This window comes from Macaca thibetana, chromosome 4, assembly GCF_024542745.1.
Source record: "Macaca thibetana thibetana isolate TM-01 chromosome 4, ASM2454274v1, whole genome shotgun sequence".
NCBI classification, from domain to species: domain Eukaryota; kingdom Metazoa; phylum Chordata; class Mammalia; order Primates; family Cercopithecidae; genus Macaca; species Macaca thibetana.
Window position 1 is genome coordinate 43641195 of NC_065581.1, and position 13790 is coordinate 43654984.

Genomic DNA, 13790 nt, shown 5'->3' on the forward strand with positions numbered 1-13790 from the left:
CCGTCTCGGCCTCCCAAAGTGCTGGGATTACAGGCGTGAGCCACCGCGCCCGGCAGCATTTCAGTTCTAAGAAACCTGTATGCTAATTCTTTATTTATTCATTTATTTTATTTTATTTTATTTTTTTCTGAGATAGGGTCTTACTCTGTCACCTAGGCTGAAGTGCAGTGGCATGATCTCAGCTCACTACAACCTCTGCCTCCTGGGCTCAAATGAGCCTCCTGCCTCAGCCTCCTGAGTAGCTAGGACCACAGGTGCAAGCCACCACTCCTGGCTAATTTTTTTATGTTTTTGTTTTGTTTTGTTTTGTTTTTTTAGAGTCAAGGTTTCATCATATTGCCCAGGCTGGTCTCGAACTCCTGAGCTCAAGTGATCCTCCCACCTTGGCCTCCCAAAGAGCTGGGATTACAGACATGAGCCACTGATCCCAGCCCTAATTGTGTCTTAAGACCAACTTTGTGGAAAGTTAAAGCCAAACGTCCATTTTTTCCTGGAAATTTAGCCTAAGGGAAATAAAAGACAGAGACAGAGAGAAGTAAAAGGCTCAAAGATGCCCATTCCAGTGTTACTTATAATAGAGGTAAATAAAAATTTGAATGCTTGCCTAAGCATGTACATTCATTCAGTGGACTTCTTTTTTTTCTTCTTCTTCTTCTTCTTCTTCTTTGAGACTGAGTCTCACACTGTCTCTCGGGCTGGAGTGCAGTTGCGTGATCTCGGCTCACTGCAACCTCCACCTCCCTGATTCAAGTGATTCTCCTGCCTCAGCCTCCTGAGTAGCTGAGATTACAGGTATATGCCACCTCGCCCAGCTAATTTTCTGTAGTTTTAGTAGAGATGGGTTTTCACTATGTTGGTTAGGCTGGTCTCGAACTCCTGACCTCGTGATCTACCCACCTCGGCCTCCTAAAGTGTTGGGATTACAGGTGTGAATCACTGCACCCGGCTTCAGTGGACTTCTTATGCAACCATTAAACATGATCATTTTGGACATTATGCAAATGTTACACTATCAGATTACAAAATGGAACACTAAATTGTGTGTGTGTGTGGTTTTTTGTTTGTTTGTTTTGTTTTGTTTTTGAGTCGGAGTTTCCCTCTTGTTGCCCAGGCTAGAGTACAATGGCGAGATCTCAGCTCATCGCAACCTCCGCCTCCTGGGTTCAAGCAATTCTCCCGCCTCAGCCTCCTGAGTAGCTGGGATTACAGGCATGAGCCACTATGCCTGGCTAATTTTGTATTTTTAATAGAGACGGGGTTTCTCCATGTTGGTCAGGCTGGTCTCGAACTCCCGACCTCAGGTGATCCGCCTGCCTCCGCCTCCCAAAGTGCTGGGATTACAGGCGTGAGCTACCACACCCGGCCTTAAATTGTCTTTATACTATGATGACACTGTATGACTATGTAAATGTGAACAATACTAGACTGAAATGTAGAAAAATTAAAGGCATTAATCAAGTTATGGGTGAGAAGCTAGCTTGAATTTGTTTTCCTATTTTGGTTTCTCTTAATATTACTGCTGCATTTTTTGTGCGTGTAATAGAAGAATTTTTCCCAAGTCAATAGAGTTTGGAAAATTTCCCACCAACAAGTTAGTATGGGACATTGAAGGAGTTTTGATTCGGCTAAATATTTGCCTGAAATTTTTGAATCCATTGACCATTGAGAGTGGAGTGACCTAGATCATTCCTTCACTCTGATACAAAAGGGGACTTGGAGTTACCGAGAGATTTGAATACATCTATCCAAGAACTGACTCTATGCAGGAGACAATCAAGGGAAATGATGGAGGAAAAGATGAAAAGCCCCTTCTCATATGCTCACAGAGGCTGGTTCTACCACCGGCCTCTCCCACTCCCCAGGAATTCTGCTTGTGCCCCTGGCTTCACACTCTCCTCGGGAGATTTATATAAATCGTGGCATCTTGTGCTGCCCCTGCAGACCTGTCACCTGGGAAGGGCACAGCCCTTTACAATCCTCTCCTGACTGGGGATTTGCAGCAGTAATCTCCATCCACAAGAAAATAAAATCCCGAGAAGTGACCTTCACTGTGACGTCCCTTCCATCTGCAGGGCAGCTAAGCTAGCCATTTGGGCGTCATTAATGTTGTTTTGGGCTTCAGACATGTCCTGCTGCTGGTACCAATGCCCTGAGTTCAAGTTCCCTTTGGACTTACCAGCCTTACTCAGAAGAAAAAAAAACCACCCCTAGGAATAACTGAACCCCTAACCTCAGCCAGGTAGGGTCGAGTCGGACAGAAAGAAGAGGTGAGGGAGAGCGGCTGCCTCAAGGCAGGCTGCCCTTTCCCCGAAAAGTCACTCAAGCACCAGGTTGGTGGGCGTGTTGAGAAGAGCAGCCCACTGGAGCCAGCACACAGGCTGTTCCCTCCGACACAGAAGTTGAGAGTCCCTCTTTCACCAGCACCTCCCACAGCCCATCGCAGCATTTTACTTTTACATATGCCAAGAATACTTTAGAAATGTTTTATCACGTTGCACTATCATGACCTACTAAGTAAACACCAGCAGGCATTTGATGAGTACCTGCTGCATGCCAGGTGCCAGCCAGGGCTAGGAGGTGACTTCCAAAATTACCTATTCTATTCCAGTGCCTTCATTTAAAAGATAGGCAAACCACAGCGCAGAGTGACTAGTGACCTGCCCAAGGTCACAAGACCTTGAACAACAGAGTCAAAACTTCAGCCTAGATCTCGTGACTTTCCCTTCCCTTGCTCTTTCCAACATATCCAGACAAACGTCTTGGGAATGGATGCTCAGGGTTGAAAGGTTGGAAAACAAGAGAACTAAGTAGGAAATTGTTTTACTTTTTAAAATTATTTTTATTTATTTATTTATTTGAAACAGGTTCTCGCTCTGTCACCCAGGCTGGAGTGCAGTGGCACGATCTCGGCTCACTGCAAGCTCCGCCTCCCGGGTTCACACCATTCTCCTGCCTCAGCCTCCTGAGTAGCTGGGACTACAGGCGCCCGCCACCACGCACAGCTAATTTTTTTGTATTTTTAGTAGAGACAGGGTTTCACCGTGTTAGCCAGGATGGTCTCAATCTCCTGACCTCATGATCAGCCCATCTCAGCCTCCCAAAGTGCTGGGATTACAGGTGTGAGCCACCGTGCCCGGCCCTAAATAGGAAATTTGAACTTCTGGGATTGAATCCAGCTACTTTGAATGAATGAGACAAATAGCCAAATAGCACCTCAGTATTTGTGATCGATGAATGACCTCCATCCCTCTGTATAAAGCGGACACACATTCCTGCCTGGCTCTTCCTCCCAAGGAGCTCCTATCCAAACAGCTTATATAAATTGACACCTTCTTCCCACCTTAGCCAACATTAGGTTGAACCATATGAAGTTGCCATTTTTTTATGGGTCAAAGAGGTAGAATATTAGCAGTTTCATATGGTTCAACCTGATACACCCTCACATACGCAGCAATAAGGTGTGCACCCAATGGAGAGGAAAAGGCACTGGGTGTGGGGAGAGGGACTGGTCAGAGGCCTGAGCCTCAGTGTCCCCGATATATTAATAGCTCTGACCCCAGGACTGGAAGCCACTCACTCTTTGACTTCTTTGGAGGAAAAGTCCAGGTAGCGATTGCTGATCCACTGAATCTCAAACCAGTCCCGAAAACCGTTGTTGCCGCAGCATTTGAACTCGATCTGCAGCATGTCGATGGTCTTCTTCATGAAACACCTGCCAGGGGTGTCTGTGTCCCGGTAGTACTTCATACCGTTCTTGAGCCCTTGGCCCAGGGTGTTCTCCAGCGAGCCCCGCAGCAGAAAGCAGCAGAGAGCCACGAGGAAGAGGACGATGTTGAAGAGGACACAGATAGCCAGGTATGGCTTCAGCCAGGGCTTCCATCTGGCGTACTTGGCCGGGTCCAGGGCATCGTAGCAGATCTTCCCAGCCAGAGAGTTGAAGACACAGGATAGCACCCCCATCCCTATCAATGAGTTGGGCACAAAATGGCTCTCGGAATTATTCATCACGTCGCTCCTCTTTCGGAGTTCAATCTTCAGGAACAGTCCTAGGCTGAAGATGATGATACCAGCCAACACAGAGAACCAGTTCATGAGCCAGAGCCCTTGGGCCAACTTGACCCGCTTCTTCTGGTCAAACTTGACTTTCAGTAGCGCCATGCTTGCGGAGTGTAGTCCGGGTTGCTTCCTGCGGCACAGCTCCCACCCCGAACCTTAACGAGCCCAGAGGCGGATGACTTAGGGCCTTGGGAAAAGTGCAGATGGCCCAAGCTGTAGGGAGCTGCCCTGGGGGCTGCCCATGTCGAGCCCTCCTAGCCTGGGATCCCTGCAAATGCAGTAGTGGTGGCAGGGGTCTCAGAATCTCAGCTTGAGCAGGGGCTAGTCCTGGTCCTGGGCGTTGTTTCTTCAGTGCCCTTCCCAGCCAAGAAGGGGCAGCCTGAATGCTGCAGATTAAAAGTGGGATCCACAAGACGTTTTGCTAATCTCTTTAGCCAGGTTCATCCCATTAGATAAAGCCATGCCACTCTCAAAACATGGTCAAAAGCAGCCTCCAGGTACATGCTGGACCAGAGAGCTCTGGGTACAGCTTGGAGAATCAGGAGCAAAGGGCAAGAATGGCCAAAAGAATGGGCTGTATCTGGAGGTCTGGCTCAGACCATGTTGCTCCCCAAAAGCACATTTCCAGGCCAATCTCCTTCAACATTTAAAACTTTCTGTAGGTCAAATAAATTGTTATCCTCTTTGAAAAAAGAAATGACAGGGCCAAGCACAGTGGCTCACACCTATAATCCCAGCACTTTGGGAGGCCAAGTTGGGTGGATTGCTTGAGCCCAGGAGTTCAAGACCAGCCTGGGCTACATAGGAAGACCCTGTCTCCACACACACACAAAAAAAAAAAAAAAAAAAAAAATTAGTTGGGCATGATGGCACGCACCTGTAGTTCTCCCGGCTACTCTGGAGGCTGAGGTGGCAAGATCACCTGAGCCTGGGGAGGTCAAGGCTGTAGTGAGCCGTGATCATGCCACTGCACTCCAGCCTGGGTGACAGAGTTAGGCCCTGTCTCAAATTAAAAAAAAAAAAAGAAAAGAAAAGAAAGAGAAGAAGGAAGGAAAGAAAGAAAGTGACAGATTGTGAGAAAACATTTGCAACTTGTAAAATTAAAAAGTAATATATAATGGCCAGGCATGGTGGCTCATGCCTGTAATCCCAGTACTTTGGGAGGCCAAGGCAGGTGGACCGCTTGAACCCAGGAGGTGCAGGTTGCAGTGAACTGACATCACCCCATTGTGCTCCAGCCTGGGCTACAGTGAGACTCTGTCTAAAAAAAAAGAATTAATATGCAAAAATGTTTTAAGTCCCACAAATTCACAATAAACAAAAATTCACAATCAAAAGATCAACAATCAACTGGAAAAATAGGCAAAACCCAGGAAGAGACAATTCATAAGGAAACTTGAAAAGTCCAATAATCTGGAAAAGATCTCAACTTGAGTAATAAGCAGAAAAACGCAAATCCAAACAATAGTAAAAGACCAAAATTGGCCGGGCACGATGGCTCACACCTGTAATCCCAGCAGTTTGGGAGGCCAAGGTGAGTAGATCACTTGAGGTCAGGGGTTCAAGACCAGCCTGGCCAACATGGTGAAACCCCGTCTCTACTAAAAATGCAAAAAATGGCTGGGCATGGTGATAGGCATCGGTAATCCCAGTTACTTGTGAGGCTGAGGGAGGAGAATCACTTGAACCTGGGAAGGGAGGTTGCAGTGAGCCAAGATTGTACCATTGCACTCCAGCATGGGTGACAAGAGTGAAATGACGTCTCAAAAAAAAAAGACCAAACTTGATCCATCAGATTGAACATATGTCAAAATTCTGTCACCATACATCAACACAGAGAGTGGAAGTAGAAATGTACACTCTTGGTGAATCCATAAATTTATTATTATTATTAATTAATGGACTATTTTTTAGAGTAGTTTTAGGTTTACAAAAACAATTGAACAGAAAATACAGGGAGTTCCCATTACTCCCCATCTCCCCAACCAGTTTCTCCTATAATTAATATCTTGCATTAATGTGGTACATTTGTTACAATTAATGAACCAATATTGATGCACTATTATTAACTGAAGTCTATAGTTTACATTAAGGTTCAGTCTTTGTGCATATAATTTTATCACTTTTGCCAAATGCATAATGTCATATATTCATCATTACTGTATCATACAGAATAGTTTCACTGCTCTAATAACCTGCTGTGTTCCACCTATTCATTCCTCCTTCCCTCACTCCTCAGCCTGGGCGACCACTGTTTCCATAGTTTTGCCTTATCTAGAATATCATACAGTTGGAATCATACAATATGTAGCCTTTTCAGACTGACTTATTTCCCTTAGCAATATATGTGATTAATGATTCTCTGTATCTTTTCATGGCTTAATAGCTCATTTCTTCTTATCACTGAATAATGTTTCATCACATGGATGTACCACGGTTTATCCATTCACCTATCAAATAATATCCTGGTTGCTTCCAATTTTTGACAATTATGAATAAAACTGCTATAAACATCCATGTGCAGGTTTTTGGTGAAAAGTTTTCCACTCATCTGGGTAAATATCTAGGAGCACAATGGCTAGATTATATAGTAAGACTATGTTTAACTTTGTAAGAAACTGCCAAACAGTCTTGCAAAGTGGCTGTACAATTTTGCATTCCTACCAGCAATTTTTACTCCATGTCCTTGCCAGTATTTGATATTGCCAGTGTTTTGGATTTTAGCCACTGTAATAGTTGTGTCACCGTATCTTGTTTGAATTTGCAGTTCCCTAATGACATTGATCTTGCCATGTGTCATGTGCTTATTTACCATCTACCTATCTTCTTTGGTGAAATGTCTATTCAGCACTTTTGCCTGCTTCTATTTTTTTTGAGTCAGGGTCTATCTATGTTGTCTAGGCTGGTCTCAAACTACTATACTCAAGCAATCCTCCCACCTCAGCCTCCTGAGTAGCTGGGATTACAGGTACCTGCCACAATGCCCAGCATGCTCACTTTTTAATAATGTTGTTTGTTTTCTTTAGAGTGTAAAGTTTCACAGCCCTTTGGAAGGGCAAGTTAGCTATACCTATTATAATTTAAAAAAAAAAAAATTTAGAGATGGAGTCTTGCTGTGTTGCCCAGGTTGATCTCAAACTCCTGGGCTCAAGCAATCCTTCTGCCTCAACCTCCCAAACTGCTGGGATTACAGGTGTGAGCCACCTCACCCACCCTAAAATTTAAAATGCATTAAAATTCCCAAAGACCCAATAATCTCACTTCTCAGAACAGCCTGTGCATAAGTATAAGGGCTTTTAAGAACAAACCAAGGCCACGTGCAGTGGCTCATGCCTGTAATCCCAGCACTTTGAGAGGCCAAGGCAAGTGGACCACTTGAGGTCAGGAGTTCAAGACAAGCCTGGCCAACATGGTAAAACCCCATTTCTACTAAAAATACAAAAAAAAAAAAAAAAAAAAATAGCTGGGCACAGTGGCAGGCACCTGTAATCCCAACTATACTCCCAGAGGCTGGCTGAGGCATGAGAGCTGCTTGAACCCAGGAGGCAGAGGTTGCAGTGAGCTGAGATCACACCACTGTACTCCAGCCTGGGTGACAGAGCAAGACTCCATCTCAAAAAAAAAAAAAAGAGAGAGAACAAACCAATCTTGTCATCAAATTCCTGTCCACCTAATACCAAAAAGGGTTTCATGATTAGAATATGAGGCCTATGAGCGCTTGGTGGCAAGTGGGTCAAATCTCTAATCCAGAATCTCTTTTCTTCCCTTATGTGCACTGATTCCCCTACACCAGACTCACCACCCACACACTCCTCTTCAAAGTCTCCAAATCACTATGTAAATCAGAGGAGTATTCTCCACAGGCAGAGGAGCTGTGAGAACTAAGCAATGAGACGTGAGTTTTCCCATCCAACAGTCACCTTGGAAAACAAAGCACTTATTCCATTGCTCAGCCCAAGTCTGGACTCCAATTGGGAGTGACTTCCAAAGCCAGGTCCTGAGCCATATGGGGAAACATTCTTGTTATACTATTGTCACACAGCATTTTGGGTCAAAAACAATATTACCCAAAGTGATCACTCTTCTAACAGCCAATGTTGGCTTCTAATAGCTTTGGATTATCAAAGGATTTCAACTCTTTATCATCAAGGACATTGAAAAGAATTGCTGCCATATTTGAAGTTGTTTCGTTTTGTTTTGCTTTTTCCAAAAGGGGGTGTTCAGACAACCACAGGACTAATACCTTCTACGGAAAAAAAAATTCGGAAGACGATTGTCCTGCAGTAAATAGGATGTAGATGACTGTGACTGCTATCATAGCCAGCCTCTTAGAAGCACACGTGCAGACAAGAGAAAATCAGAGGGAAGAAGAGAAAGAAAGATTTAATGTAGAAACCAGAAACAAAAATTTTAAAATAGCTCTACAAGGATAACCCGATTAGTCAGGCACCTCTTTCTCCTGAAATGACCTTGAGGTTGTAAATACGAGGGCGGCGCTGAGCCCAATAGCAAGTCTGTGGATGCCCCCTGGTGGCCAGAAATAGAATGGTTTCAATGGATGGAAATTTAACGTGCTCGCATCCCCAGCATGTTAAATTACCCAGAAAAGTAACAGAAAAAGAACAGACACATCAGAAATGTCCCTGGCCAAACCTTTCAAGTACGAATCCAAGCAAGCTATGGCGATGAACAAGCAGAGAAAAGTGGACTGCAAAGGAAGCAGTAATTTATCTGTCAGAGAAGGGAGGGCTCCTTCCTGCTTCCGGACCAACGGATATGAGTCTAGATGCGAGACATCTATTATAGAGATAATAGAAGAGATTAGCGGAATTAAGGATGGTTCACTTTTCTTCTTTAGAAATACCATTAATGCTGATCGCCTTCGCCGCCGCCCACGTGCTAGCCTTAGCGCCCGGTCAGTCCTAGCCCCCGCCTCCGCCTCGGTCCGCAGAGCTCGCCCCCTCCCCACCCGCAGACAATGTCTGAGTCCAATAACCGCCCTGAGTATGCTTCGTTTTTCGCCGTCATGGGCGCCTCGGCCGCCATGGTCTGCAGCGCCCCGCGCGCTGCCTATGGCACGGTCAAGAGCCGCGCCGGCATCGCGGCCATGTCCGTCATGCGGCCGGAGCTGATCATGAAGTCCATCGTCCCAGTGGTCATGGCTGGCATCATTGCCATCTATGGCCTGGTGGTGGCAGTCCTCATCGCCAGCTCCCTGAATGACGACATCAGCCTCTACAGGAGCTCCCTCCAGCTAAGCGCCGGCCTGAGGGTGGGCCCGAGCGGCCTGGCAGCCGGCTTTGCCGTCGGTATTGTGCGGAACGCCGGTGTACGAGCCACGGCCCAGCAGCCCCGATTATTCATGGGCATGATCCTGACCCTCATCTTCGCCGAGGTACTCGGCCTCTATGGTCTCATCGTTGCCCTCATCCACTCCACAGAGTAGCCCCTCTCCGAGCCCACCAGCCACAGAATAAGATGTAAAGACCACCCCTCCTCATTCCAAAACGAAGAGCCTGCCGCACACGCACAGGGCCGCGGCCCCCAGTAGTTGATCTTGTACATTCGCAGTGTCCTAGTGCCCGTTGTCTGTTGCCCCGGCCTTGCCTCCGCCCGCCCCGTGCCGTGGACATCTGGGCCCACTCATCGCCCCTCCAGGCCCCCAGCGCCCCACCCGCTAGAGTGCTCTGTGTATGCAGGTGACTTAGAGTTGTCATTTCTCTTTACTGGATATCTGTTTATGAAGATCTGGCCTGTTCCCGCGTCTGCAGAGAGGCCCTGGTCTCCCAGCTATCTATAACCTTAGCTAGAGTGTGGCCTTGTGGGTTCCTGTTGCTGAGACTTCCAGGATGGAGCCACCCTGGCTGCCAGGCCCTTGGCCCTGCGCACAGCTCTGTCCTATAAAGTTCTCGAGTTTGGGGCGGGGGGCGGGGAGAAATAACCATTAATGCTGTTATAATAACGACATTATACCGTTTTTCTTGGCCAGGCATGGTGGCCCGGCACTCCTGTAATCCCAGCACTTTGGGAGGCTGAGGTGGGCAGATCGCATGAGGTCAGGAGTTTGAGACCAGCCTGGCCAACATGGTGAAACCTCGTCTCTACAAAAATTACAAAACTTAGCCTGTGTGGTAGCAGGCTACTCCAGCTACTCGGGAGGCTGAAGCACAAGAATTGCTTGAATCCGGGAGGTGGAGGTTGCAGTGAGCCCTGATCAGGCCACTGCACCCCAACCTGGAAAGAAAGAGGGGAAGGAAGGAAGGAAGGAAGGAAGGAAGGAAGGAAGGAAGGAAGGGAGGGAGGGAGGGAGGGGAGGGAGGGGAGAAAGAAAGAGAGGCTGGGCACGATGACTCACACCTGTAATCCCAGCACCTTGGGAGGCAGAGGCGGGCAGATCACTTGAGGTCGGGAGTTCAAGACCATCCTGGCCAATATGGTGAAACCCTGTCTCTACTAAAAATACAAAAAAATTAGCCAGGCATGGTGGCTCACGCCCGTAGTCCCAGCTACTGAGGAGGCTGAGACAGGAGAATCACTTGAACCCGGGAGGTGGAGGTTGCAATGAGCCAAAATCGTGCCACTGCACTCCAGCCTGGGGTGACAGAGCAAGACTCTGTCTCAAAACAAAAAAAAGAAAGAGAGAAGAAGAAGAAGAAGAAGAAGAAGAAGAAGAAGAAGAAGAAGAAGAAGAAGAAGAAGAAGAAGAAGAAGAAGAGGAGGAGGAGGAGGAGGAGGAGGAGGAGGAGGAGGAGGAGGAGGAGGAGGAGGAGGAGGAGGAGGAGGAGGAGGAGGAGGAGGAGGAGGAGGAGGAGGCGGCGGCGGCAGCGGGGATGACGGAAGGGAGGGAGGAAGAAAGAAAGGGAAGGAAGGAAGGAGTGGAGGGAGGGAGGGAGGGAGGAAGGAAGGAAAGAGAAAGAGAAAGAAAAGAAAAGAAAAAAAAGAGAGAAAAGGGGCCACGTGCAGTGACTTACGCCTGTAATCCCAGCACTTTGGGAGGCCAAGATCGGGGAGATCACTTGAGGTCAGACATTTGAGACCATCCTGGGCAACATGGCAAAACCCCATCTCTACAAAAAGTACAAAAATTAAACAGGCATGGTGGCAAATGCCTGTACTTGGGAAGCTGAGGTGGAAGGATCGCTTGAGCCTAGGAGGTGGAGGTTGCAGTTAGCTGAGACTTTGCCACTGCACTCCAGCCTCAGTGACAGAGCGAGACCCTGTCTCAAAATAAAAATAAAAATAAAAGGAAAGAAAGAGACCAGAGCTTTCCCCAAGCCAGTACTGAGGAAAGGCCATGTGAGGACACCATGAGAAGACCCATCTGCAAGCCAGGGAGAGAGGCCTTGACAGAAACCAACCCTGCTGGCACCTTCCTCTTGGACTTCAGCCTCCAGAACTGTGAGAAAATAAATGCCTGGTGCTCAAGCTGCTCAGTCTATGGTATTCTGTCATAGCAGCCACAGCTAACTAATGCACTCTCCCTCCCACTCAAGAGGTCACCATTAATCTGAACACCTTAGCTTTTTCGTTTTCTTTTCTTTTTTTTTTTTTTTTTTTTTTTTTTTTTTTGAGACAGAGTTTGGCTCTTGTTGCCCAGGCTGGAGTGCAATGGTGCAATCTTGGCTCACCACAACCTCCACCTCCCAGGTTCAAGCGATTCTCCTGCCTCAACCTCCCGAGTAGCTGGGACTACAGGTGTCCGCCACCATGCCCAGCTAATTTTTTAGCAGAGACAGGGTTTCACCATGTTGGCCAGGCTGGTCTTGAACACCTGACATCAGGTGACCTGCCCGCCTCAGCCTCCCAAAGTGTTGGGATTACAGGCATGAGCCGCTGCACCCAGCCAGCTTTTTCTTTTTCACATAAAAATCATTAAGTGCTTCCCTACAAACAAATTTTTGATGTTTTTGAGATTTACAATTGTATGATACTGTGTAGATGGTCTTCAGGGATCTGCTCTATTTTCAGTCAACATGTTTTAAGAGACACACATGTTGCATGTAGCTATAGTTCATTGTCATATATAGAACATACCACATAGTATACATTCTTCTGCCAGGAGATACATAGGTGATTTTTAGAGTTTTACTTTAAAGCATAGAGCTCGTTCAACATTTCTGGCTGGACACAGTGGCTCACAACTGTAATCGTAGCAATTTGGGAGGCCAACGCAGGATCATTTGAGCCCAGGAGTTGAAGACCAGCCTGGGCAACATAGTGAAACCATGTCTGTACAAAAAATACAAAAATTAGCTGTGCGTGGTGGTATGCACCTGCGGTCCCGGCTACTCATGACTGAGGTATGAGGATCACTTGAGTCTGGGAGATTGAGGCTGCTGTGAGCAGTGATTGAGCCACTGCACTCAAGCCTGAATGACAGAGTGAGACCCCGTCTCAAAACAACAACAACAACCACCACCACCACATTTGTGGATATCTGCCATTGTGCAGAATTTTCTCTAGGGTATAACTCTAAGGAGTTTGAGACCAGCCTGAGCAACACAGTGAGACCCTGTTTCTATAAAAACAAAATAAAAATAAAGAAATAAAAAAATAAATATAAAAAAGTTGCACTGTAGTGAGAGAACATAACATGTACAATACCAAACCTAGAAAAAAAAAAATCTGAGACTTGCTCTGTGACCTAGTTTGTGGCCAATTGTCCTGTGGTCAATATTCCACAAGTGTTTGGGAAAAAAATGTGTCTCATATACCAATTGGGTGCAAAGCTCTTTTTTTTTTTTTTTTTTTGGAGATAGTCTCACCCTGTCACCCAGGCTACAGTGCAGTGGCATGCTCGGCTCACTACAACCTCTGCCACCCAGGTTCAAGCGATTATCTGCCCAGCCTTCTGAGTAGCTGGGATTACAGGCGCCTGCCATGGTGCCCAGCTAATTTTTGTATTTTTACTGGAGATGGGGTTTCACTATCTTGGCCAGGCTGGTCTCAAACTCCTGACCTCAGGTTATCCGCCTGCTTCGGCCTCCCAAAGCACTGGGATTACAGGCATGAGCCATTGCCCAAGGCCAGTGCTCTTTTTAAAATGTGTCACTGTGTTGTTCGAATGTTTCTTTTTTTTTTTTTTTTTTTGGAGACAGTCTCACTCTGTTACCCAGGCTACAGTGCAGTGGCATGATCTTGGCTCACTGCAACCTCCACCTCCAGAATTCAAGCAATTCTCCTGCCTCAGCCTCCCAAGTAGCTGGAATTACAGTCATGGACCACCACGCTGGCTAATTTTTATATTTTTAGTAGAGGCTGGGTTTTCCCATGTTGGCTAGGCTGGTCTTGAACTCCTGGCCTCAGGTGATCTGCTGGCCTCGACCTCACAAATGTGCTCAGATTCTAGGTGTGAGCCTCCGTGCCAAACCATAAATGTCATTTTTTTTTTATAAGTCAACATTTGTTTAAACGTGCTACATGTTTATCAATGTCCCTGCTCACTATTTTTTCCTGTGTGTCTCCTTCCCAAGGGTTATTTTCCCTTTTTCTGAAGTTTGTCCTTTAGAATGTTTTCAGTATTAGTGTAAAAACTGTTATGGTTTTATGGGCCGGGCGCGGTGGCTTACACCTGTAATCCCAGCACTTTGGGAGGCCGAGGCAGGTGGATCAGGAGGTCAGAAGTTCGAGACCAGCCTGGCCAAAGTAGTGAAACCCCGTCTCTATTAAAATACAAAAGTTGGCCAGGCGTGGTGGCTCACGCCTGTAATCCCAGCACTTTGGGAGCCCGAGGC

The 13790-nt window shown here is 46.7% G+C and overlaps 2 protein-coding genes across 3 annotated transcripts in view; one reads left to right on the top strand and one right to left on the bottom strand.

Moving 5' to 3' along the window:
* The window catches only part of PRPH2 (peripherin 2), a 52517-nt gene that overhangs the window by 18735 nt on the left and 19992 nt on the right, over window positions 1-13790 (bottom strand). Inside the window, exon 1 of one of the 2 annotated variants that reach the window (XM_050787051.1) lies at window positions 3578-4770. The exons of the other annotated variant lie outside the window; for it this stretch is intronic. Within the exon in view, the coding sequence (XP_050643008.1) occupies window positions 3578-4158 (581 nt within the window). The 5' untranslated portion in view covers window positions 4159-4770. Of the gene's footprint in view, window positions 1-3577; window positions 4771-13790 lie in introns of those variants that run through there. 2 annotated transcript variants of the gene reach the window in all.
* Window positions 8935-9977, top strand: LOC126952430 (V-type proton ATPase 16 kDa proteolipid subunit c-like). Its single transcript, XM_050787040.1, has one exon. It carries the CDS (start codon window positions 9035-9037, stop codon window positions 9500-9502), a length of 468 nt encoding a protein of 155 aa, XP_050642997.1. The 5' UTR covers window positions 8935-9034; the 3' UTR covers window positions 9503-9977.